Source organism: Octopus bimaculoides, chromosome 6 (genome assembly GCF_046866305.1).
Source record: "Octopus bimaculoides isolate indiv1 chromosome 6, ASM4686630v1, whole genome shotgun sequence".
Taxonomy (NCBI): Eukaryota; Metazoa; Mollusca; class Cephalopoda; order Octopoda; family Octopodidae; genus Octopus; species Octopus bimaculoides.
In genome coordinates this window covers 32,675,835-32,702,686 of record NC_142933.1, presented here as the reverse complement: position 1 = coordinate 32,702,686, position 26,852 = coordinate 32,675,835, and the positions used below count along the sequence as shown (strand labels likewise).

General features: G+C 37.3%; 1 protein-coding gene across 1 annotated transcript in view; it reads left to right on the top strand.

The window, feature by feature from the left end:
- The window catches only part of LOC106868112 (uncharacterized), a 79,191-nt gene that overhangs the window by 10,591 nt on the left and 41,748 nt on the right, over positions 1–26,852 (top strand). Inside the window, exon 2 of the mRNA XM_014913235.3 lies at positions 19,042–19,215. Coding sequence (XP_014768721.1) covers positions 19,042–19,215 — 174 coding nt within the window. The remainder of the gene's footprint in view (positions 1–19,041; positions 19,216–26,852) is intronic.

The window sequence follows — 26,852 nt, the reverse complement described above, 5'->3', positions numbered from 1 at the left end:
TGATTATACATTTGCTGGATGAGAAATGACGTTGTTCTAAATAATAATAAAAAAAGCAATATTATATTATTCGGTTCGTGTGTGTGTGTGTGTGTATGTGTGTGTGTGAGCATGTACTTAATGAGAAATTATGTGCATACAGAGTCTCTTTGATATCCTGGTGTTCATTGAAAAAAATAGAGATCAATATATTGATATACAGAGCGGCACTTGAATCTACATGTACATAAAATGTGTAATGCACTAAAACGCATACAAGCATAAATGTGTAATACACATACATACACGTTCCATTATCTCTTTAGAATCTTTAGTTAATTTGAAACAAAGATGAAATGTGAATGATTAGTGATTGAAATTCAAAGGAAAGCAACTCGAACCGATACGAAAACAATGATCGTTCATGGATTATTACAGATTGAGAATGGTATAGTTGAAAAATTAAAGACATTAATCAAGAACGGATAACATTGCTTAAATGAGTTGGGTGAAAAAAAATATTAATGAATATATTGACATAAACGAGCACAATCACACAAATATTGTATAGGTCGTTACTGGTGGTATGGAAGGACGATTCCTTGGAAAGTTTTGTACGACTTCACTTTTTGTGAATGTTATTTGAGTAATGCGGTTTTGTTAGAAGGGATATAGCAGTCATCCACGGTGTCAAGATTGTAAGAATTATTGCTTCTTATCTATATCTTAGCTCTAGAAACTATAGTATTTTATCGAGCAAATGTATGGTTCCAATACGATTCTTTGCTTCAGCTTGAGTTTCTAAAGGAATGCATGTAGGAATAGAGCCTTGATTTAAAATTGTGTTTATCCAGTGTGAGTTTCGAAGCTGTTTTTCGTCGTATATTTGTAATAAATTGGGAAAAGCATATATATATATTATATATATGCTTTGACAAACAGTTAATTCTAGAGATCAGCATCGGTTCCTTTGTTCCGTTGTGATTTTAAATCAATTCCTATAATCGTTTTATTTTCGGTTTTTATCTTTTTGACATTCGGAAATTATCTCTGAAGATTATATTCCTTCTGACCGCGCTACTTCTGTTTTCACAAACATATTGCAATAAATGTACGTATAAGTATGTGTATTGGTGTGCGTGTGTGTGTAATCACTTGTTGTAGAGATCAAGTTGGTTGGGATTTCAAGTTCGCCAATCTGCTTTTTCAACTGGTCAAAGATTCTTTATCTATTCGCGTTTCATCAAGATAATATACACCAAGCTTCTACACTCTGTAAATAATTTCTGAATTAAATAACTGGATTAAATAAAAGTTATAGGTCGGCAGGGCGGAGTTGTAAACGATAGCTTTAGACAGTTCAGGGTATCTTGAAAATGAACTTTATATGGTTTTATCGTGAATATCTTAAGGAGAAAAACAACTTATTTTGATGTAATTAGTTTAAATGAATAAAAGCATTGTAGTACATTTAAATTTAATAGGTCTTGAGAATAAAATATTAAATCAGTGTGCATGGCTGTGTGGTAAGAAGTTTGCTTCTCTACCTCATGGTTCCGAGTTCAGTCCCACTGCGTAGCACCTTGGGTAAGTATCTTCTTGTAGCCTCGGGTCGACCAAAGCTTTGTTAGTGGATTTGGAAACAGAAAAAAAAGCCCGTCGTAATCTTTGTGTGTGTGTCTTTGTGTCGTACTTCCCCCACCCACGCATCATCGCTTGATAACCAATGATGGTGTGTTTACGTTCCTTTAGCTTAGCAGTACGGCAAAAGATTCCGATAGAGTAATTACTAAGCTTACAAATATCAAGCCCTGGGTGCTCCAGCATAGCCGCAATCAAATGAATGGAACAAAAGAAGAAAAGAAAAAAAATGTGTAAAACTCCGTTTGTGGAAATCTCTTTATATTTAGGCAATCTATATGGAATTTATCGGAAGAAATATTTATTTTTCTCAATTTTCCTGTTGTGTAAATAGTTTTACGTAGTCTATATAACTTGAAATAGCTTTCATTGACACATAAAAACAAAAATATTGACACATAAAAGCTTCATACTCTCTCTTTCTCTCTCTCTCTCTCTCTCTCTCTCTCTCTTTTTCTCTCACACACACACATGCACACACACACACATACACACACACACAATATCAATCTTAGCTAAACTATCACCAACTGAAATGCGAGGTCTGATCAATAAGTATCCGGACTGTTGTCATAGTAAGGTAGCTAAATCACGCAGAGTAAAGCTGCCAGGCAAAGATTCACATAAAACTCTGTTGTGCATGCGCAGTAAGTTTTAATGTTCTAGCTCACTTCCGCTGTTTACAGCTGTGATTGGAAGGAGGGTGTGTAGCCTGTGATCGTCACATTGACCGTGACAGAAAATGTTGTCATGACGACACTTGATCAGAGGCCTACGCATAGTTGCAAAAAATGTATGGAGAGAAGTGTATGAGCCGCACACAAGTGTACTAGTGGTTCAGACGTTTCCAAGATGGCCGAAAAATGTCGCTATTGACGACGAAGGTTCTGGGAGGCCGACAACCAGCAGAACTGAGAAAGACATAGTAGATATGCATGCATCTGTGATGGGAAATCGTCGAATTACCATCCGCGAGATATCAGAGGATATGCAGGTTAGTTACGGTTCAGTTCAGTCCATTATCACTGAAGATTTCGGTATAAGACGCATGTCTACCATGTCTGTTGAAGAGTGTAGGCTCAAAACATAAGATACTTTTTCATTTTTTCGAGCGTCAAATTAATACACTTGCTTGTTGCTCATACACCTATATTCATCTTTTGTTTTTCTATAAATTTCAAAGATTATATATATGGTTCATATTAAAGTGGTAGGCAAGCACAAACTTAAATTTGAAATTAGCAGAACGACAAGGTAACATGAACTATGTAATCAACTTCATTAGCTTACAGTTGTTTCGCTATAAGACGCAGTGCAATTAGAGCTGAGTGCTTGTGAACAACTTTATAAATATTTTTAACATGTATATTGTATTAAAGTCATGTGACCAGTGAGAGAGAGCAGGAGAAATATGGAGTTAGTTATCCTCTGATCCCCTGAACGCTTACAACCGAGGGACATTTCGTTGCCGCTTTTTTGGTGTTAGACCGGGCAACGAATTAAATCTTCTTCTCCTCCTCTTCCTCCTCCCCTTCATCTACTACTACTACTACTACTACTACTACTACTACTACTACTACTTTACAACTGCAGTAGGAGTAATAGCTGCTGCTTCTACTGCATATCACTAACAGACTTGTATTCACGAACATAAAGCAACAATACTGCTGCTGTACCCACGGAACTACCTGAGAAGCATAGTTCTTTGAAAATCAATGTTTTTATTCTCTCCTCTCTTATCTCTCTTTCTCCCTTCTCTATCTGCTTCTCTCTCCCTTATATGAAGTATTTGTGTATATGCGTACACACACACATGTATATATATATATATATATATGTATGTGTATATATATACATATATATGTATATATATACACACATATATATATATGTATAAACACCACACACACGCACATATATATATATATAAAACCGAGTGTGTGTGTGTGTGTGTGTGTGTGTGTGTGTGTGTATGCGTGTATGTGTGTGTGTGTGTGATGTATATGTTCCTTATGGATTCAAACACTGAGTTGCCGATTTTGACGTATGCAGTATCAAAAGATTCAGAAATTTCTTGGTTGCAAAATGAAGTATGTTTTTTTGCAAACTCTTTTTCACTACGAAAATAACCTCGAAAATGAGGTTGGGTCACACAATTTTGAGGTCATCTTCGGATTTGCTTCTAATCTACATTGCCAATTTTAATGTTTTCGGTGTCAAACAAATGTACAGGGTGTATTATGAATGCATTTGTGATGCACAAAATCCTTATTTGTCAACGGAAAATGACTAAAAAAACATTCTTTTTGGAACAATTATTGGCGCGTTTTCCGTCAATAATGGCTTCTGTGCAACAGCTAAACTGCCAATGTGAACGTCTTCAGTATTCCATGATTAAACAATGTCTTTGATATATTGTGATACCATTTCTTTGCACAAAGCCCTATTTATCAACAGAAAATTGACTAAAAAACCATGTTTTGCCATAATTGTGATCGCTTCTGGAGTTGCTATCGAAAACAATTTGTCCATGTAGATTTTCTTGATAGCAAACGACTCAGGAATGCCAAAGGAGCGTTCTCAGATTTAAATTCAATAAAATGCCCCTAAGGATTAAGCACATTAAGCGCCTATATTCGTTCAGGTGTGGTAAAGGCGTGAAGCAATGACTAAAACCTTTCGAGCTGTTTTACTCTTAACATTTTCTCTATATTCATCTCAATTTATACAAGGTTGCTTATCGTTATTAGTATATATTCATACCTATTATTCCATAAGCCGTAAAGTTCGTAAGGATTTTGCGACAATTTTCTAATTTTTCACAGTAGTTGAGCATATACTATAGTGCGTGTGGTTTGAAGGTTTGGAGGTGATGTACAGAAATTATATAGAAAAAAATTAATTAAGGTATTCAGATATCTGGATGTTTGTACATTTACAGATTTTTATTGTCACATATTAAATGAAGCGCTTTTCACCTAGTCGTGTAGGTTTTTCAAATTGTTTTTAATATGTGACATTAATAAAAATCTGTAAATGTACAAACATCCAGGTTTCTGAGTACCTTAATTAATTTCTCTCTCTCTCTCTCTCTCTCTCTCTATATATATATATATATATATATATATATATATATATATATATATTGCTGTACTTCGGGATGGTCATTTCATTTATAATTATTATATTTTTGCGATATATATATATATATATATATATATATATATATATATATATATATATATATCTGTGTGTGTGTGTGTGTGTGTGTGTGTGTGTGTGTGTGTGTGTGTATAATCTTCACTTGTTTATTGCTGTTATCTCATTCACAGACACACACAGTCATACATACACAAACAAACAAACAAGGACACAAACACATGCGCACATAAAGGTACACATCTTAGAAGAACAGAATGGAGTGAGTGGAGCAAGAACATACAAGGGAACCAAAAGTGTCGCTGAAGATGTCACAGAACTGTGAGGAAAGATTTCCAGACAATGAACAGGCATCAAAATAATAAAAATAATAACATAATAGTAATAAACGAGTGAAGAATATATGTGTGTGTGTGTGTGTGTGTGTGTGTATAGTGCATGTGTCTTTTTGGCAAAATAGTAATAATAATAATAATAATAATAATAATAATAATAATAATAATAATAATAATAATAATAATAATAATAATAATAATAATAATGATATGTCTCTTGAGGTCTTTGGGTGAGACTTGGATCCAACTTGTACAAATGCAAAGCAAAAGCCAAACATAAAATAATAATAATAATAACAACAACACAACAACAACAACAATAATAGCAAATGAAATGACAATCCCGAAGTACAGCAGTATGTTTCAACACACAATTTCACGTCAGAAATCTTTCAAAGTGAACTTATAAATATATATGTATGTGTGTGTGTGAGTAGTATAGGATAGGGATTCAGACAGAAAAATTGTGTGGTTATCATAGAAAGCATCTCTTACGGACTCGGTAAACAGAGAAGTGTAATGCAGAGAATCTGTGCGGGCTGAAATCCAGAAAAACCGATTGATGAAATTATTTCATGAGGAGTATTTAAACCATAAAAGTCAGGAGGCATGCCAGGTTAATAAATATTTATTCAAGCAAGTACAATGCGCTGGGTTACGACCGTTTCATAACCTTTACCATGTAGTTTAAATTTCAGTGAGAAATAAATTATGCATACTTGTCTACATTAATATTCGGGCACAGCATTATACTATACATTTATATATTCACAAGTCAATGCAAGTAAAGAAAGCTAGCTCATCACTTCAGATCATCATGCTAACACCAACAATTCAACGCTCAAACTTTATGGCTTATATGCTTTATATACTTCTCATGAATATGCAATTGAATTGTATAATGCCGTGCATGTACATTACTGCAAATATATACGCATAATTTCTTACACACTGAAACTTATAGCACATCAAGAAGATTGCGAAACGACCGTATCTCAACGGATTCTCGAGCTTAAGTAAATATATATTCACATTTTATATCTTCTGGCTTTTATTGGTTATATATATATATATATATATATATATATATATATATATATATATATATATATATATACATATACATATATATATATATATATATATATATATATATATATATATATATATATATATATATATATATATATATATATATATATATATATATATATATATATATATATATATATATATATATATATATATATATATATATATATATATATATATATATATATATATATATATATATATATATATATATATATATATATATATATATATATATATATATATATATATATATATATATATATACGAGGTGGTGTGGAGGTGCAATGGCCCAATGGTTAGGGCAGCGGACTCGCGGTCATAGGATCGCGGTTTCGATTCCCAGACAGAGTGTTGTGAATGTTTATTGAGCGAAAACACCTAAAGCTCCACGAGACTCCGGCAGGGTATGGTGGCGAACCCTGCTGTACTCTTCCACCACAACTTTCTCTCACTCTTACTTCCTGTTTCTGTTGTGCCTGTAATTCAAAGGGTCAGCCTTGTCACACTGTATCACGCTGAATATCCTCGAGAACTACGTTAAGGGTACACGTGTCTGTGGAGTGCTCAGCCACTTGCACTTTAATTTCACGAGCAGGCTGTTCCGTTGATCGGTTCAACTGTAACCCTCGACGTCGTAAACGACGGAGTGCCAACAACAACAATACGAGGTGGTATCAAAAAGTTCTTCCACTAGTTATGTCTAATAAAAAATAACTTATTAACCTAAGTTTTAGCATCGTCACCTAGAAATACACCGGTCCCTGTGTTCCTATCAATTTTGGAATCAGACTTGGAAGTTGTTTACCATGTGTCGAAGACCTTCTGCAGTTCGCTGTGAATTTCGACAAAAGTTTTAAAATGGCCACCTTTGCTGCATTTTCATCTTGGAGAAGAGATGGAAGTTTGCAGGTGCTCAGTCTGGTGAATCGGGTAGGTGTTGAATTGATACCATGTTGTTTTTGGAGAGAAACTCACGAGTGAGAAGATCTCGGTGACAGGATGCATTGTCGTCGTGAAGAATCCAATTCTTCGCGCTGCACAGATCCGTTCTCTTTCGCCGAATGTCCTCCCTCAAACGCTTCAAAACGTCGTTCATTGTCCTCAGACGATCCTCATGCATAAGCTGATGAATATTCTCTAATGAATATTCTATGAGATGACACTCGTAGCAGGTCATCCAGATCGCTCGTTGTCTTCCAGGGACGTTTTTGAACGGCCTGTGCTACTCGAAACGTTGCGTACGGCCCACTGCCTTGCCACCGTAAGATTACCGAAGAACGTTCAATGTCTCTGAAGCAGACTTCGCGAGTTTAACGCAAAATTTCATGTTAAACCTTTGTTCCTATCCATGACAAAATCGCTGACTACAGCATATCGCAAAAACGCAAATTTTACAACTTATGAAGTAAGCACAGCGATGTCACCCGGCACACTGTCTCTTGAAGGTCACTGCTAGCTCTCACTGCTCACGCTGAACTGCCCCAAGTTCCCCTATAAATTTGACACTGTAGGGTGGCCACAGTTGAGAGCTGTGGTCCAACGGCTGAGTATAAATGTCCTCCATTGAATCAGCATAAATTCCTGGTCCCTTGTTCTGAAGGTTCTCAGAATCCATCAGGCCATTCGCCTGCACACTGCCACCATTTTGGTGATATGCATGTGAAATGAAGTATCGTTGCTCATATCAAACTCCAGATCATGCACTGCGTGATTTTAGGGTTGCTACTACTTTTGGTCTAAAGTATTGTTGTTGTGGCTTCTGAGCACCAATTATCTGGTAGCGATGGGCTTGGAATTTACCTGATGTTCTTCATCTCATTTATATAGGTCTTTCTGTGATTTAGCATCAGAAGATTACTTGACTGCTCGTACTTCTTCTGTGTTGTCGGCATAGCTAGTTTTGTAGCTGTCTGTGCAACTGGTTGCAAGTCTGAAAAAGCCATGAACAGCAGCGGCCCCAGTACAGTAATCTGAGGCACTCCACTCCCTATTATTGTCTCCTTGGAGAGGGTTCCATTGGCTGCCACAGCCTGGCTTCCGTCTTTTCAGAAGTCATGCAACCAGTCTCCCAGTTTCCCGGCTATGGCAAGTCTCCGTAGTTTGTGATATATCATCCAATGATCAACCTTATCAAAGAACTTTACAAAATCGAGATATATCACATCCACATTTGAGCGATTCATTAATTGTTTCAACGCCAAGTCATAATGCTACAAAAGCTGTGTAAGGCAGCTTCTTCCTGAATGTGCTTGTGCCATATTTTGCCCTCTTTGCCATATCCTTTATGTATGCGGTGAATATTTCTTCTGAGTATGTGATAGTTTATGTCTTTTGATGCATTTGCTGTTCTCGGACATTATTAGCAAAAATTAGATGGTGGAGATTTTTTAATATCATGCTTTGAAACAATATTTCTAGTTGCTATATATTTGGTTCGTGTACTCTTTCATCAATCACTGGATAATTCTGGGACTGACGACGAAGTTATCTGTATATGAGGCTTTGGGTTTTGTTTCGAGAAATTGAGCCTAAGTCTATCTTTCATCATGGACGGAGGGTAGACATATCGGCTCCCATGTAAGTTGCATGTTTCACCTCTTAAAATACCTATTTTGTTTTTAAATTTTGTATAAGTTGTGTATAACACAAAATACTTCGTGAACATATATTTTTCAAATCGGAAATAGCTCTATTTAGAGCCTTATTTCCAAAAATTCTAACACATCTTCCTCGTTCCTAGCCATATTCTGTAAAACGAATATGGCTATGGTATACAACAAGGCCGATTTCCCGCCTCTAATGCCAGAGGCGAAAGAACTTAATGCCGTTCCGCATGAACGCAGACAGGTGGTGGAGAAGAGCAATGATTGTGAATCTACTGCTGCTGCCTCAACCACCATCACGTGTAAAAACTCTGCTGCTACAGCAGTCTTGCCTGCCACCGTCACCAGTGAAAACAACAACAACAATAACAATAACAACAACAACAACAACAGCAACAACAAGGACACAAATGTCCTTGCTAACAAAACCACTGTCCTCACCACTGATACCACCACTACCGTCACCACCACCACAACAAACACGAACTTTGCCGAGGCTTTGAAGCCCAGAAAAAGAATATTGAATATATCGAAAGAGAAATTACTCGCATGCAAAAGCATGCTAAGTAAAAAGGACGTTGCAGTCCATCTTCAAACACCTGCAGACTTTAAAATAAACATAGAAAAAAAAAACTATCACGTACAGAACCATAAATATAAAGACAAAGACACCGGAAAAATTCACTCAAGAAAAGGTTGAGAGTTACCTAAAGCCCCTATGGTCTTATAAAACTTACATAACGAGAGGAACGAAGTTCGCAACAATAGAGGTAAGACTCGACAGCGAGCAGCGAGCCAAGTCTTTACAACATGAGAACCTGCTCATGATCCCTACGTACCTTGGTCGTAGGGATACGAAAATAAAGATTTCGAATGTGCCTCCTGAAATTGAGGAAGAATGGCTCGTCTCTGCCATATGTCTCGTCATAGAGTAAGAAATAAACATTTTAGAAGCATCTGCCGTGTACAATGAAAACTGGATTGGCCAGGAATTTCAACTCCTGGTACAAGTTGATCCAGTTTGCTACGTTTGTAGTAGCAAAACTCACCTTCGAAACACATGCCCAGTAGCCCAGGAGCAAAGGCAACAACAACGTCAACAATTCCAAGAAAGACAACAACAACAACAACCACAAGAAAACCAAAAGCACAAGAAAAAACAGCATTACTGCCTACACCGCCATATGCACAACTGGTCAAGCAGCTGTACAACGAAATGGAGAATCGTCAGCAGCCAGCAACCCAGCCGAACCAAACAACAACACCACCAGTACCACCAAGAACAGAATCAGCACCATCACCACCACCACCAACAACAACAACAACCCCACAAGAAGAAGGGAACACGAAAAATAATCCCACCCCACCCCCAAAAACCCAAACACCACATCCCAACTGTCACGAAACAGCACCAACACCACCAACAACAAAATCAACCCACACAAAAATAGACCCCAATACCCTTCCCCTCCCACCCTCCGATTCCTCCGACATGTCGTCAGATAAAGATGACACAGAGGATTGGCAAGTGGCCACGGAGGGAAGAAGAAAAGGAGGGAAAAAAAGAACGGAAAAACAAACAAACAAAGCGGGGAGGTTTACCAGCCTCGAAACCAACACATCCACAGAAAACAAAAACACCAACACATCCACAGAAAACAAAAACACCAACACAAACGCACCAACACAGAACCCCACAACAATGTTGACAGCGATAAACACAAATAATCCAGACCTAATGAAACTCATTAGGTCAAACACTAACATAACAGAAAATGACACGAAAACAAGCAATCACCCACGCACAACACCACCACAACACATCAAAATCATACACGTAACACGTAGCACATACAATACACTGAAATCTCTCTACCCGGATGCAGTAGCGAGATTCCAGAAATATTCATCTAAAAAACTGTACAAAGACCTTCTGAGAGAAGACTGTGAGGCGAAGAACCAAGAACTTTCGGACAGTAAGTAACTCTCTCTCTCCTTTCGTGTGTAAAACACAAATTTTGATAGGATCATGCTCAAAATAGGCAGTATAAATGTACATGGCTTGGAGTCGCCTTGGAAACAAGGGTATCTGTTAAACGACATCAAGTCACAAAATCTGCATGTCATAGCCATCAGTGAGACCAGACTCCACAGCCCGCGGGCCCTCCAGCACATGTTCGGCGGACATTTCAACATTTATTTTTCTCCGTGTCTGCCGAGAATGGGTGGAGGAGGCACCGCGGTGCTTCTTCGGAAGAGTTTGGACCTCAAAGTAAAAGCAATTTTCCTAGACCCGGAGGGTAGGCTGGTCGTCTTGGATGTCGACGGCAGCAATGGGTGTGCTTTTCGACTGATAGCAGTTTATGCACCGTCTTTAACAGGCCGGCCAGATTTCTATCGACGTCTAGAGGTTTTCTTGGGAACGTCTCGACCTTTACTTCTAGTGGGGGATTGGAACGCTACCCTGGACACGCATCTAGATTACGCAGGCAGCGATAGCAATAGAAATGGATGCAAAAGCCTCAAAGACCTGCTCAGACGTTTCCAACTGTCTGACAGGTACCGACTGGACCACCCGAATGTGCCAATGTGGACATGGAGTAACCGCATCGGGTCGTCCAGATCGTACTTAGATAGGGTATTCTGTAGGACAGTGGATAAGGATAGAGTAGGTTGTCCACAATTCCACATAGTAAGCTACACAGACCACAAATGTGTCACTTGTACGCTTGACTTAGATACTACACATAGACAGGGTCCCGGTTACTGGAAGCTGAACGCGTCGTTCACGGCACGCCAGGCTTACAGGGACCGGATTAGCACTTTAGTTAAGAGAGCATTAACGGGTGCCATCATCAACAACAGATGGTGGTATGCCCTCAAAAAAGCAATCAAGTCAGAATCGGTTAGGTACAGTAAGGCCCTAGCGTTAGACCGAAATAGAATAGAGGGAGACCTAGTTAAGAAATTAGAAGAGGCACTTAGTACTGGCATCGCGTTCAACGTAGTGGCAGCGAGGTTGGCCCTCGACCAACATTTCAACGCCAAACACGAAGGATGCGTTGTCAGAGCTAGGATGCGTGCTCTGAGGGACGAGAGAGTTGGAGCGGCCCGAGAGGCCCGAGTAGCGGAGGCGCAACAAGGCAACAGAGCCACCATTAGGTCTCTGACAGATGAAGAAGGGCGCGAATTACTCGAGCCTGCAAGGATGTGCGAGGCCTTTCAACAGCACTTTGCCCGACTGTTCGGGACAACTGGTGGGTCAGAATGCAGAGTAGACTTTAGTGCCTACCTGCATGGCCTGCCACGACTCTCAGTAAGAAAAGCGGAGTGTTGTGAAAGACCCATCACAGCCGCTGACGTACGGGATGCGATGACAGGCTGTAAGGGAGACAAGTCGCCAGGCTTGGATGGTCTGCCCTACGAACTTTATTGTCATATGCCAGTCTTGTTTGGAGGCGTCTTGGCAGCTGTCTACTGCAACTGGCAGCAAAACGGGAGCATCCCCGTCTTTGTAAAGCAAGGAGCAGTGTCACTACTAAAGAAAGACCCAAACAAGGGGAACATCATACATAATTTTCGGCCCATCACTCTGCTCAACGCAGATTTGAAAATTTTGGCCAAAGTGTTAGCCGAGAGGTTGGCGCTTGTCATCGAGAAACTAGTCGACAGGACGCAAACGTGCGCCGTGCCGGGTAGGAGTATCCATTACAACCTCCATCTGATCCACTACATCATGGACAGGGTAGTTAAGGAACCTGGCATGGGTGGGGCGCTGATCAATTTGGATCAATCAAAAGCTTTCGATAGGGTAGACCATCACTACTTGGAAGCCGTCCTCATAGCGGCTGGTTTCGGTCCCGTCTCCCGCGGTTGGATCGCTGCGTTATACAGCGGCATCCGCTCGGTAGTTCGCGTAAACGGTCATCTATCCAGACCCTACGGCATCATGCGTTCGGTTCGTCAAGGATGCCCCCTCTCGGCCCTTCTGTATGTAGTGACTCTTGAGCCTCTACTGCGGAAGCTGGCGACGCTGAGGGGCATCCCACGAGAGCTGGGATGTGGGACGAGCGTGTCTGCATACGCGGACGACGTCACCGTCATAGTGTCGAGCCAAAAGCACATCGAGCTGGTCGGCGAGAGACTAAAAGAATACGAAGCGGTAACGGGAGCAAAAATTAACCGGGATAAGCCAGTGGGCTTGCGGCTCGGCACCTGGAGAAGCAAGCCCATGCCGTCTAACAGCGTCTCAACTGTGGGACGCTGGACTGACGGTTAAATTGCTCGGAGTCTGGTTCGGCCCGGACCTCCAAAATGGAGAAGAACTGGGGCGAAATAACGACTAGGGTGGTCACTCTCACCCAGTAATGGGCCGAGAGGAAGCTATCCCTAAAAGGTCGGGCGGAGGTGGCGAACGCGTACATTGCATCCGTCATCGAATACCGTCTGACTGTCGTGCCTTGTCCCGACCCTACCATCACCAAACTGGAACGCATACTCTTCCGCTTCTTGTGGAAGGGAAGCGTTCCGATGGTTAGGCGATCCATTTGCTATCAACAACCGCTAAATGGAGGGCTGGGTATGCCGTGGTTGATGATGCGCAGACATGCGCTGAGACTGCGACATCTCCGGCGCTTCCTAGACGACGGTGAACAGGTGTGGTCGCCGTTTGTGCGGCGCGCTTTCCCGCAGCTCGTCTCCTTAGCCGAACTGCAGTCGTGGATTAAACAGAGACCTAGGCTCGGCGAATGGCACCGCGAGTGTCGTGTTGCTCTCAAGCAACTTTGCCGTCCGGGACCAATCTTGTGCAACTTTGATTCCACAAAAGCGTTCTATAGAGGATTAGTGGAGGGGAGGTGCGACGACGATCTCGGGCAGAATCTGGGCGTCGACGAGGAACACCTGACCCGCCTGTTCAGGACAACTTTCGGGCCGGGACCTATGGACAACCACCAGAGATTCCTGGCCTGGCAGTGCTATCGAGAAGCATTACCCGTTCGGGATAAGCTTTACAGACACAGTTCGAGACACACCGGACCGACCTGCCCGAGATGCGGTCAGAGCGACGAAACCGTTCTGCACGCACTCGTGCAGAGTCCAAAGATTTCCGACCTGTGGGCTTATGCCGAACGGCTGCTGTCACGTGTGGGACGAGTCCGCCTGTCAGTCGAGTCTATTGTGCAAATTGCTCCACCACCGTCCCTCAACAGGGAAGGCAAGGCAGTGTTCATCATACTGGTGGCCATGGTGAAAGAATGTGTGTGGTGGACCCGAGCGAAAGGATTAGAGACGAAAACTTACCTCTCTGGCCAATTGCTCATCAACTTTTTCAAGTATCACTTGAAAAGGAAGGTGAGAATAGAGAGACAGTTTTTGTCTCGTGAAAGTTTCATTAAAAGGTGGGTGAATGTAGCAAAGATGGTGCGTGCGAGTGACGATACCTCTTTGAGCATGATCGAGAAAAAAATTTTTTTTTTTTTAAAGAGAGAGAGAGAGAGCACTTCGCTCTCATGTGTCTATTCGCTGCTGAGGTTACCATGGTCTTTTCCGTAGGCCTTTCTCTCCATGGATAAACCTAATTTTACCCCATTTTACACAATTGACATCTTCTGTGATATACGATACCCCCATTTTTTTTTTGCCCCTACCGATCCCTTTTGATCGGATTTTTTTTTCTTTTTTTCTTAAAGAAAAGCTCTACAGTTGTATTTGTCCCCTCTGTGTGCAGCCCTGTGTGGCTAATAAAAGAAAGAACGTTATCTATCTATCTATCTGTCTATCTATCTATTTATCTAACTCTTTCTCTCTGTGGTAAGTAGATTGCTGACAAACCACATGGTTCCGGGTTCAGTCCAACTGCGTGGCACCTTGGGCAAGTGTCTTCTACTATAGCCTCGGGCCGACCCAAGCCTTGTGAGTGGATTTGGCAGACGGAAACTGAAAGTAGCCCGTCGTATATATGTATATATGTGTATGTGTATGTATGTGTTTGTGTGTCTGTGTTTGTCCCCAAACATCGCTTGACAACTGATGCTGGTGTGTTTACGTCCCCGTAACTTAGCGGTTCGGCAAAAAAAAAACAGGATAGAATAAGTACTAGGCTTACAAAGAATAAGTCCTGGGGTCAATTTGCTCGACTAAATGCGGTGCTCCAGCATGGCCTTTAGTCGAGAAAATTAACCCCAGGACTTATTCTTTGTAAGTTTAGTACTTATTCTATCGGTCTCTTTTTGCCGAACCACTAAGTTACAAGGGCGTAGACACACCAGCATTGGTTGTCAAGCGATGGTGGCAGGACAAACACAGACACACAAACACACATACATATACATATATATACATATGTACGACGGGCTTCTTTCAGTTTCCGTCTGCCAAATCCACTCACAAGGCTTTGGTCGGCCCAAGGCTATAGTAGAAGACACTTACCCAAGGTGCCACGCAGTGGAACTGAACTCGGAACCATGTGGTTGATAAGCAAGCTACTTACCATACAGCCACTCCTGCATATATATATATATATATATATATATATATATATATATATATATATATATATATATATATATATATATATATATATATATATATATATATGTATGTATGTATATATATATATATATATATATATATATATATATATATATATATATATATATATACATACATATATACATATACATGCATATATATGTATACAGATACTTGCGTTGTGCTTATGTGTGTTTACACGCACACACACACATACTTATACACACACACATACACAAGCATATATATATATATATATATATATATATATATATATATATATATATATATATATATATATAAACTTATGTGTGTCTCTGTGTGTGAGAGAGAAAGCATTGCTAAAGAAGGTAGTGAGTGAAACATTTGCAGGGCGGTCTGTTAACACAATCAACGCAATGCTCTTCTTTCTTTATCAAATTACCTGTTGAAAACATGCCATTCATATCCAACCGTACTGCCATTCATGAAATCTATTTCGGCAGTCATCGATTTTATGAATTAATGAACATTGCTAGGAATCTTTCACAGAACACACGCAGTTACTTCAGATGCAAATAGCCATATAATGTCCGACACCCACACAAAAATATCAACATGCGTGTTTAGGCTACAATATGCACATATAATCAATCACACAAACACATAAATACAAACATATCCTAGCTTAGAAACAGAGTCCAATACGACAAACTTTCACATGCGTCACCAATATGATTATATACAAAAGCGGTCTCCAAATACATACTAAAATACGCAAACATATCTAAACGCACCTATCTATCTATCTATCTATCTATCTATCTATGTCTCTCTCTCTCTCTCTCTCTCTCTCTCTCTCTCTCTATATATATATATATATATATATATATATATATATATATATATACGTGTATATGTGTGTATACACATACACACACGCACATACACATATATACTCATACTTCCATATATATACCCATATACATATTCATACGTACACACACACACACACACACACAGATATAGATGTGTGTGTGTGTGTGTGTCTGTGTGTGTGTGTGTGTGTGTGTGATGTGTGTGTGTGTGATGTGCAAAAACCATGATATGAAGAGGAGGGGACAATACTATACTAGGTTTCCGCTCAGAAAATAAGAAGTAGGAAGAAAAGGGAAATTGTTTTCCGTTGCGAGTAAGGACTCTCCTTCTATCCGGGTTTCATTCAAACTATTTATGGTTTGGTTGAAGCGTAACAAGTTCGTGGTATTACATACAGTGAAAGATATGACTATCTCTATCGTGAAAAACAGAACGAGATCAATCCATGATTTAATAAAGTGTTTGGAATGAAATTCGTAGGACATTAATGAATCCGAAAAGACGACACAAAATATGTAAATGTTATAAAGGGCAGCTATGCGTGTGAATGTACTTAACTCTAAACGGTTTATATTACATTAGGACGACTGTCATACTAGATACTTATTGAGGCAGAAAACAGAATATTATCTTTACTCACTACTAGTGAAAGTCTTCATTTAGAGGCTACTTCTGCTACAATTGTTCGTAATAAAACGTACTGCGTCTTAACGTTGACAGGAAGAAGAAACCAATTCAATCAATCCTAGAACTTGACTGGTACACTATTTCATCGATTCGGGAACTTTGGCAGGTTTTGAACTCAAAATACAAATTGCTGAAACTCAATATCACAAGGCAATTTTTTCGTCTATCTTAAGATTTTTCCAGATCATTGTCCTTACACGCGCGCGCGCACGCACGCACACACACATACACACACACACACACACACACACACACACACACACACACACACACCCACACACACACACACACACACATATATATATATACCCTTTTTTTCTTTTACTTGTTTCTGTCATTTGACTGCGGCCATGCTAGAGCACCGCCTTTAGTCGAGCAAATCGACCCAGGACTTATTCTTTGTAAGCCTAGTACTTATTCCATCGGGTCCTTTTTGCTGAGACCGCTAGGTTAAGTTACGGGGACGTAAAGACACCACCTTCGGTTGTCAAGCGACGTGGGGAGACAAACACAGACACACAAACATATACACACACATACATATATATAAATACATATGTACGACGGTCTTCCTTTAGTTTCTGTCTACCAAATCCACTCACAAGGCTATGGTCGGCCCGAGGCAATAGTAGACGACACTTGCCTAAGTTGCCACGCAGTGGGACTGAACCCAGAACCATGTAGTTCGTAAGCAAGCTACTTGCCACATGGCTTGTCGGTGTATACACTACGTTTTTCTGACCTAGGTTTCATGAAGACACTCGGCAGGAAATGGAACTAGAATTGAAAGAAGATGCTAATGAAAGTGGTAACAATAATAAAGATTATCATAATAATAATAATAATAATAATAATAAGCATTATTTTGAATACCTAACTGAGAGCAACTGGTAAAGGTTTGGAATAATCCCTTACTATCTGCAAATATATATATATATATATATATATATATATATATATATATATATATATATATACATAGTTAATCCAAACAAGAGCAAGCAAGAAAAAAACAACAACACGGAGACGTTGTAAAAGTACTGTTTTATTGGACGCTCGGGAAAGGAAAGAAAAGAAAGAGGATTTCACGTTTCGAGCGATGCTCTTCATCAGAAATATAGAAAAAGTTCAAAGAAGGGAAGACGGAGAAAGAAAATCACCAACGATACACTCGCGGTCACATATACATACATACATACATACATACATACATACATACATACATACATACATACATACATACATACACACATACATAGAGGTGGTAATGAAGAAAAACACAAATAGGCTAGATACATATATTTACATGGAGCAAAAAGTACAGAATAAAAAATAAAAGAAAAGCATATAGAGAAAGTATGAAATGTTCTACTGCGACAGCTATTTCAGGATGCCAAGAGGTACGTAAGAACAACAATTTTCAGGTTATTTATGCATAAAACCAGTTAAATGAAGTAATTACATTAAGTGCGGCTCCCACTTTCAAATAAATATTGGCCAATGTATTTGCCAATCTTCTCTTGAATGACTCTTTCTGGCTGATCACCAGTTGCATGGCTAAGACGTTAGGCATATATCACTTCTAAATTACGTTTGTTACGTACCTCTTGACTTCATGAAACAGCTATCGAGATAAGACATAATTTCTATATACATAAACCCATGTTTTTCTTATTCTTATTCTGTATTTTCTGTTCTCCGTGTAAATATATATATGAAGCCTATCTGTGTTTACTACCTTACTACCCCATCAAAGTTTTATTTGGATTTCTCTTATAAATACTCTTGTTGTTGTGGGTCTTGTCCTGGATGAAACAGTCAGAGTTTATGTTCAAATTCATTTGAACAATACTATGCGTTTACTATACTGAGCTTGTTTAACTCTTACCTAGTGTCTGTATATGTATATACGTACATATATAAATATATGTATATGTGTGTGTGTGTATCACTGCAGGTATGTTACATCATCGCAAATCTATGGGTTCGTTTCCTCTCACTAAGCTGTTAATTCTTCTCTTGAATAAGGGGTCAAATAAAACACTTACAGGCATAAAATATCATTCGCTTCCTTGAATTATGATGAAATACTTATGATGATATAATAATATGGCTTTTAGAATGATGTAACTATGATTTTTCTTTTCTTACAGTTTGACATGGGACACACCAGTCCAAGAGATATTAGGTAAAGATTTCCAACTGTGTGATGAACACCGGAGCAAATATGTTAACATTCGGGACCTGCTTGCACACAAAACAGGAATACCCGGTTACTTCGGTGCCCTTACCACTGGAATTGATGCAAAAACCGAGGATATAGTGCGGTAATATTATTATCTCTTTACTTTTCCTCTTGGCTAAATGAGCCGAGTTGTATTTCGATAATGAAGGATTAAATGCTCTTTTTCAGTATTTGAATGTATATATTTTTCAAAATTATTCATTTATTAATCAACATTAAATTATATTCATCAACATATGAACACCTTTGGTCTACTTTTTTACTTCTTTGCTCACGTGGCTCTCACGTGACTATCGGCCATCTTTATTTCTTCTCCTAACTTGTGTTTCTTTCTCTCCGTTGTAGCTGGATCAAGGAAGACGTGTTCTTGTCTGTCTCCTATCCAAGCTTGATTTACGCGTTCGCCACCATAACCTCATTTAGGTTTAGCAGCCTTTCCTGTTTGTTTTCACTGTCCTGTTTGTGTTAGCAATTTTGAACCTCCGCAAAATTCCAAATTTTATTTAACTAGTTTTGCGGGAGCAACTGTTTTATCGAAAGCGTATCATGTTGTGAAATGCTCGAAATACGAGAGTAGAAAAACAGTCAACAAGTGATAAATGGTCGATCTTTATGTTGTTTGTCTTGTTTTCCATCTGTGTCTTTCGATGTTCGAAAAAATAGTTCATATTCCATGTACTCGTACTTCGTATTTTTTGTTGTACATGTTTCGTACCGTGCCCACATATCCATATGTATATATATATATATATATATATATATATATATATATATATATATATATATATATATATATATATATATATATATATATATATATATATTTATATATATATATATATATATTTATATATATATATATATATATATATATATATATATATATATATATATATATATATATATATATATATATATACATATATATATATACACACGTATAGATGTAAGTATGTACATATACGTATGTATATATGAATATACATTATTTATATTATTATATGATTGAACGCCACGCATCCTCCTCCAAGTAAGTTTTATCTCTCTATCTATCTATCTATCTATCTATCTATCTATCTACATATATATATATATATATATATATACAGAGAGAGAGAGAGAGAGAGAGAGAGAGAGAGAGAGAGAGAGAGAGAGAGAGAGAGAGAGATCTGTTAGTCATTCATAACGGGTTTTCCACTTTCATTTGTGCATTATTGACTTACAGCTGTGTCAAATAAGAATTTTGTGTGCGTTCATGGTTCAATTGAATCAATCGATCGATTGATTAATATGAAATAGAGTGAACGATCGTTGCCATGCTATCTTCGCCAGAGCCCTAAAAATCATCTGCCAAAGGAATAGAAGAGGACAAACATACGCAAAGAAAAGGAAAGAGAAAAGAGTGTATTTGATCAGTGCGACAGATATATGGAATTAGGTCACCTGTTTCTAGCCATCACTCGTGAGGTGTATGCATACTTTATATACCAATGTATAAATCCATACCATATTAACTGTGTAATGCAATCATGGGTTTACAAATTCAACTGGTGATGTGCCTCAACATCAAATTAGGTAAAGATTTCCAACAGTGTGATGAACATCGGAGCAGATATGTTATCATTCGGGATCTGCTTGCACGCACAGCAGGAATAGCCGGTTTCTTTGGTGCCCTTACCGCTGGAGTTGATGAAAGAACCGAGAATATAGTGCGGTAATGTAAATTATTGTCTATTTGCCTTTCCCCTAGGCTAAAGGAGCCGAGGGGTATTTAACTGCATTTGAACGCTTATATTTTACAAAGTTATTCATTTATTAATCAACAGTGAATGATAATCATTAAGATGTGTGTGTGTGTGCGTACGAATGTGTAAACAGAGTTAGCGGTTATAGTAACCGACTAAGGGATAAAATATCCGTATATACTATCTGTATCTGTTACCTGCATTATCCCCGGGCGTTGGTGTGCAGGCACACAATATCCGTAGAGTGCAGATAATAATAAGGTAAACAAGAGCTTATCAGGAACTAATGCAAATATTAGGAAATGGAGAAAACCACAGATTAACAAACTCATCGATTAGACAATATTTATGGCTTATTTTTTAATACAACGCATGACATAAAAAAATAGATGACGTCACCTATTTTTTTATGCCAGGCTTTGTATTAAAACATAAGCTATAATTGTTGTCCAATCGATGTGTTTGTTAATCTGTGGTTTTCTCCATTTTCTAATTATTTGCACATACACACACATACACACACACACACACACACACACATACATACATGCACATATATATATATATATATATGGGAGAATATACAAATAATAACAACAGACGAGGACAGGTGGTGTAAATAACAAAAGTATATATTAGTATGACGCTCGGGAATACGGAAAGTCTTTGACGTTTCGAGCTACGCTCTTCAACAGAAAGAATACGGAGACAAGGAGAAAAACACGGAGAAAAAAAATTGAATAGTGTTCAGTCAACGGTCAATATATATATATGTATGTATATCCTTTTCTGATCTAGGCACAAGGCCTGAAATTTTGAGGGAAGGGGGACCAGTCGAATAGATCGACCTAAGTGTGTAACTGGTGCTTAATTTATCGACTCCGAAAGGATGAAAGACAAAGTTATATCTGTAGTAGAATGTGTTTAGAAAATAATGCATTTATTATTAATTTAGAGAGCAGCAAAGGAAAAACAGTGGGGTCCAGATAAAGGAGTGCTGATGAGTTATTTATATTTAGAAGATTTTATGAGGCATGTAGTGTTCAGCCATTTAGAATTAGATCCGTTGGGTGTTCTCAACTGTATTCTAGTAGATGATGATAAATCAGTTTATCACCATCAACTATAATACATTTGATAACTCGCAAAGGATTTAATTCTAAATGGCGGATGACGACATGTTGCATAAAATCTTGTAAATATAAATAACTACGTCATCACTTCTTTATCTTGACCCCACTATTTTTCCTCTGCTACTCACTAAATTAATAATATAGACATTATTTTCTAAACTCATTTTAACACAGATATAACATATATATCAATTAAATGGAACCGCTTGAAACGGACACCTGTACATCCTTGTTACTTAATTACATTCTGTTCACCTAACTTGAAGCAGACAAGGTGCCTCAATTTAAGTACCTAATTCAACTGAATCATAGTTATATGTGTTTGTGTGTTTTATATATGTTATGTATATATATGTGTATATGTTATATATATACACACACACAGACACACACACACACACACACACACACACACACACACATATATATATATATATATATATATATATATATATATATATATATATATATATATATATATATATATATATATATATATACGTTATATATACGTGTTATATATACATGTATATGTTATATATATATATATATTATATGTATTATATATATAATATGTACATGTATATATAGAACATATATATATATAAAGCATATATATCACATGCTTGTGCTTGTCCATCAATGCTGCCTGACAAACGGTATTAGTTTATTTGTTTTCTGTAACTTAGAAGTTCAGAAAAAAAAAAAACGAGACCGATGAATTAATTTCCACGCTTTAAAAAATAAGTACTGTGTCGATTTGTTCGATCAAATCCCAACAAGGCTGCAATACAATCCCCGAAACAAGTAAAGGATAAACAAAATGTATACAAACATACACGAGTAAGCACATAAATACAAAACAAGGCGGGAAACTGGTACTGGAATACCGAAGGCAAAATACGATCCTTTTTGTTTTATTGATGTACATTGATGATTAAATTTCAATTAAATATTACATTTGATCACTTGTTTTCTTTATTCAAAATTCAGACAGAACTTATGGGATGACCTGATATATATTTGGCTTAATGTACTATAACAGAAACAAATTGGAGCGAACAATGAATGGATATATTATTGTAAAATATTCGTAAACTCTGTAGGGCAAATACTCTTCAGCTATCTTGAATTGTACAATGCCAGTTAAGTTTACAGTAGTTGAATGTCAATGAACTACTAAATATAATTTACGGTGTGCTGCACCGCTGTGAATAGAAATGCTCTTTTAGTAACATGAATTGTATTGACATCAATTTCATTCGAACCTCCGGACATTTGGTATTTTCATTCATTCCAGACCAGCTTACAACAAATGACATATTAATGAATTTTATTTCGTGACTCAAAAACAATTAATACATATATTGATGCCAACTACGTGTTAATTTCTATTGGAGGTTTAAGGTTTCTACCAAGCTTATGTCGTATCTATGGTGCACATCAGAATCATGGAATTTTCTTTTCAAATAGGCGCAGGAGTGGCTGTGTGGTAAGTAGCTTTCTTACCAACCACATGGTTCCTGGTTCAGTCCCACTGCGTGGCACCTTGGGCAAGTGTCTTCTACTATAGCCTCGGGCCGACCAAAGCCTTGTGAGTGGACTTGGTACACGGAAACTGAAAGAAACCCGTCGTATATATATATATATATATATATATATATATATATATATATATATATATATATATATACATATATATATATATATATATATATATATATATAGAGAGAGAGAGAGAGAGAGAGAGAGAAAATTTTAATTAAGGTACTCAGAAACCTGGATGTTTGTACATTTACAGATTTTTATTAATGTCACATATTAAATGAAGCGCTTTTCACCTAGTCGTGTAGGTTTTCAAATTTGAAAAGCCTACACGACTAGGTGAAAAGCGCTTCATTTAATATGTGTCATTAATAAAAATCTGTAAATGTACAAACATCTAGGTTTCTGAGTACCTTAATTAAAATTTTTTTTCTATATAATTTCTGTACATCACCTCCAAACCTTCAAATATATATATATATATATATATATATATATATATATATATATATATATATGTGTGTGTGTGTGTGTGTGTGTGTGTGTGTGTGTGTGTGTGTGTGTGTGTGTGTGTTTGTTTGTGTGTCTGTGTTTGTTCCCCTAGCATTGCTTGACAACCGATGCTGGTGTGTTTATGTCCCTGTCACTTAGCGGTTCGGCAAAATAGTCCGATAGAATAAGCACTAGGCTTACAAAGAATAAGTCCCGGGGTTGATTTGCTCGACTAAAGACGGTGCTCCAGCATGGCCGCAGTCAAACGACTGAAACAAGTAAAAGAGTAAAAGAGAGTAAAGAGTAAAGAGTAAATATTCACTCAACACTCACAATGCTGCAGTGTTCTGCATGGGAGATCAGAACGATCAAAATTTCAAAACTCCTCGTCAATTGCATCTTAGCCTTAAAGACAATAGGAGTGACATCCTTTGTAACTAAAATGACTTTTTTTAATTATAAATATTTGTTTTATTTATTTATTTATTGTTATGTTTTTTTTTTGTTTTTTTTTTTCATTATACTCTTTCAATAATTCCATATTTTAGTTTTCTGAAATAATACTAAATAATTTTCCTGTAATACCTTTGGTATTCAATTTGTTTTCCTAAACAGTATGTCTTTCGAATAATCGTTGTAACAGAAATAGAGAGCCTTCCAATTAGTATTTTTATATCCCGTACTTCAGGACATTAGAATTTTTATGTACTTATAAATATTTAGCTATTGCATTTATATGTACAGTATCTTGTAATACTTTAATCTTCCACGAAACAACACTTTGATACAACAAACAAGAGAACCGTCCTTAATTCAAATATCAAATAACGCGACAGAATGGGTTTTTGATATAGTTTATGAATAAATTAATGAAAATTTATTTATTATACACTTGTTTTGGTCTCTCTTAAATTACAAACACCAAACGAAAACTAAGTATATGTTTTTACAGAATAAGATTTCAGCCATAAACATTTATTCGCTTATAATGGTTGGTGCGTAATATTTATTACATAAAGTTTTATAATACGTATATACTTTTTGATTCTTTATAAACTTATATATTTTAAATTTTAAGAGATTATTTCATTTACAACACAACTCTCTGCTCGTTCAAAACCACCTTCTGTCTCTTCTTCTCATTCTACTATTCCCTATTCAGTAAATATTTTGTATGTATGCAATGTTCTGCAAAACTAAAAGGACGGCGAGCTTGCAGAATCGTTAACACGCTACGCAAAATGATTTGTGACGTTTCGTCCGTCTTTACGTTGTGAGTTTAAATTCCGCCAAGATCGACTTTGCCTTTCATTCTCTCGGGGTCGATGAAATAAGTACAAGTTGAAAACTGGCGTTGATTTAATCGACTTGCTTCTTCCCCGAAATTGCTGCCCGTTTGATAAAATTAGAAAGAAATATTCAAATATTCTACAAAATCCGCTTCAGTATTATTTCTGACAAAAAGCAGTGAATTGGCAGAAACTTTAGCAAGCCAGGCAAAATGCTTAGCTTTATTTCGTTTGTCTTTACGTTCTGAGTTCAAATTCCGCCGAGGTCGATGTTGTCTTTGTTCCTTTTGGGAGTCGATAAATTAAGTACCAGTTGCGTACTGAGGTCAATCTAATCGACTGGCACCATCCCCCAAAAATTTTGGGACTTGTGCCTAGAATAGAATATTTGTGACGAATTCCTAAAGAGAAAAAGCAGCAGTAAATTCTAACCATGAATTTATTCACCTTCATTCATTATTTGATTCATGACACCACTATATGTACTCAGATATACTTACATGTATGGATAATATACATGCATGTGTGTGTGTACGGTATATATATATATATATATATATATATATATATATATATATAAATATATATATATATAAATATATATATATATATAAAGGAGGTGTACTTTCATAGCAAGTGACCTGATCTGAGATCGTGTGCTGGAACCAAAACAATTGCAGCGTGGAAGGTGTTTATAAGCCATTTAAGAAACACAAAAACACCGTTAGATTCACTTCAACATTTAGATTTAATTTGCCAAAATATTTTCGTCACTTTGAGACCGCGACCTGTTCACTGACAAAATTCCGATGCAGCACGGAATTTTGTCATTGAATAAGTCGCGGTCTCAAACCGACGAAAATATTTTGGTAAATTAAATTTAAATGTTTCAATTAAATTAACCAAATGACTGAAATTAATTGCTCTCATTCATGCGATATCAACTATTTAAAAGTTAAACATGCAGCAACTGGAGATACACGGAGAAAATAATACGCTCTTCAGGTTATAGGTTAGAAAGATGTATCTTCAGCCAACAATCAAAGGTTTTCTAATCGTAACCATCCCTTAAAATATGGGAGAATCATATATTCAGCATTTTACACACCGGATTTTAGATTCCGAAAACTACAGCTATGTGATTGATGTACAAAGTGAAGGCGATATCTAAATTCTATTAGTTTTGCAAATTTGTATATAAAAATTCCTTTTGTTTTAAATATTAGAAGTTATGTATTAGTGATGTTCACACTAAAATCATAGATATTTCATAACGTATTCAGAATTTCCATCCGGGTATTAGAGAAATCCGAATTCGAAGGAGACTGAGGAGAATTGGCGTCGTCAACAATGATAATAGAAAATTCAGTGAGAGTGTGTTGAGTATCATTGTTTTACACTTTGTTGTATGGAGTGGATAAGCTGGGGTATATGCTAAGATTCTTGAAAAGAGTGTGATTAAAATGGCTGGTTGGTGGGGATCAAGAGTGAATAGATTATTTTGTAGAGACTTAG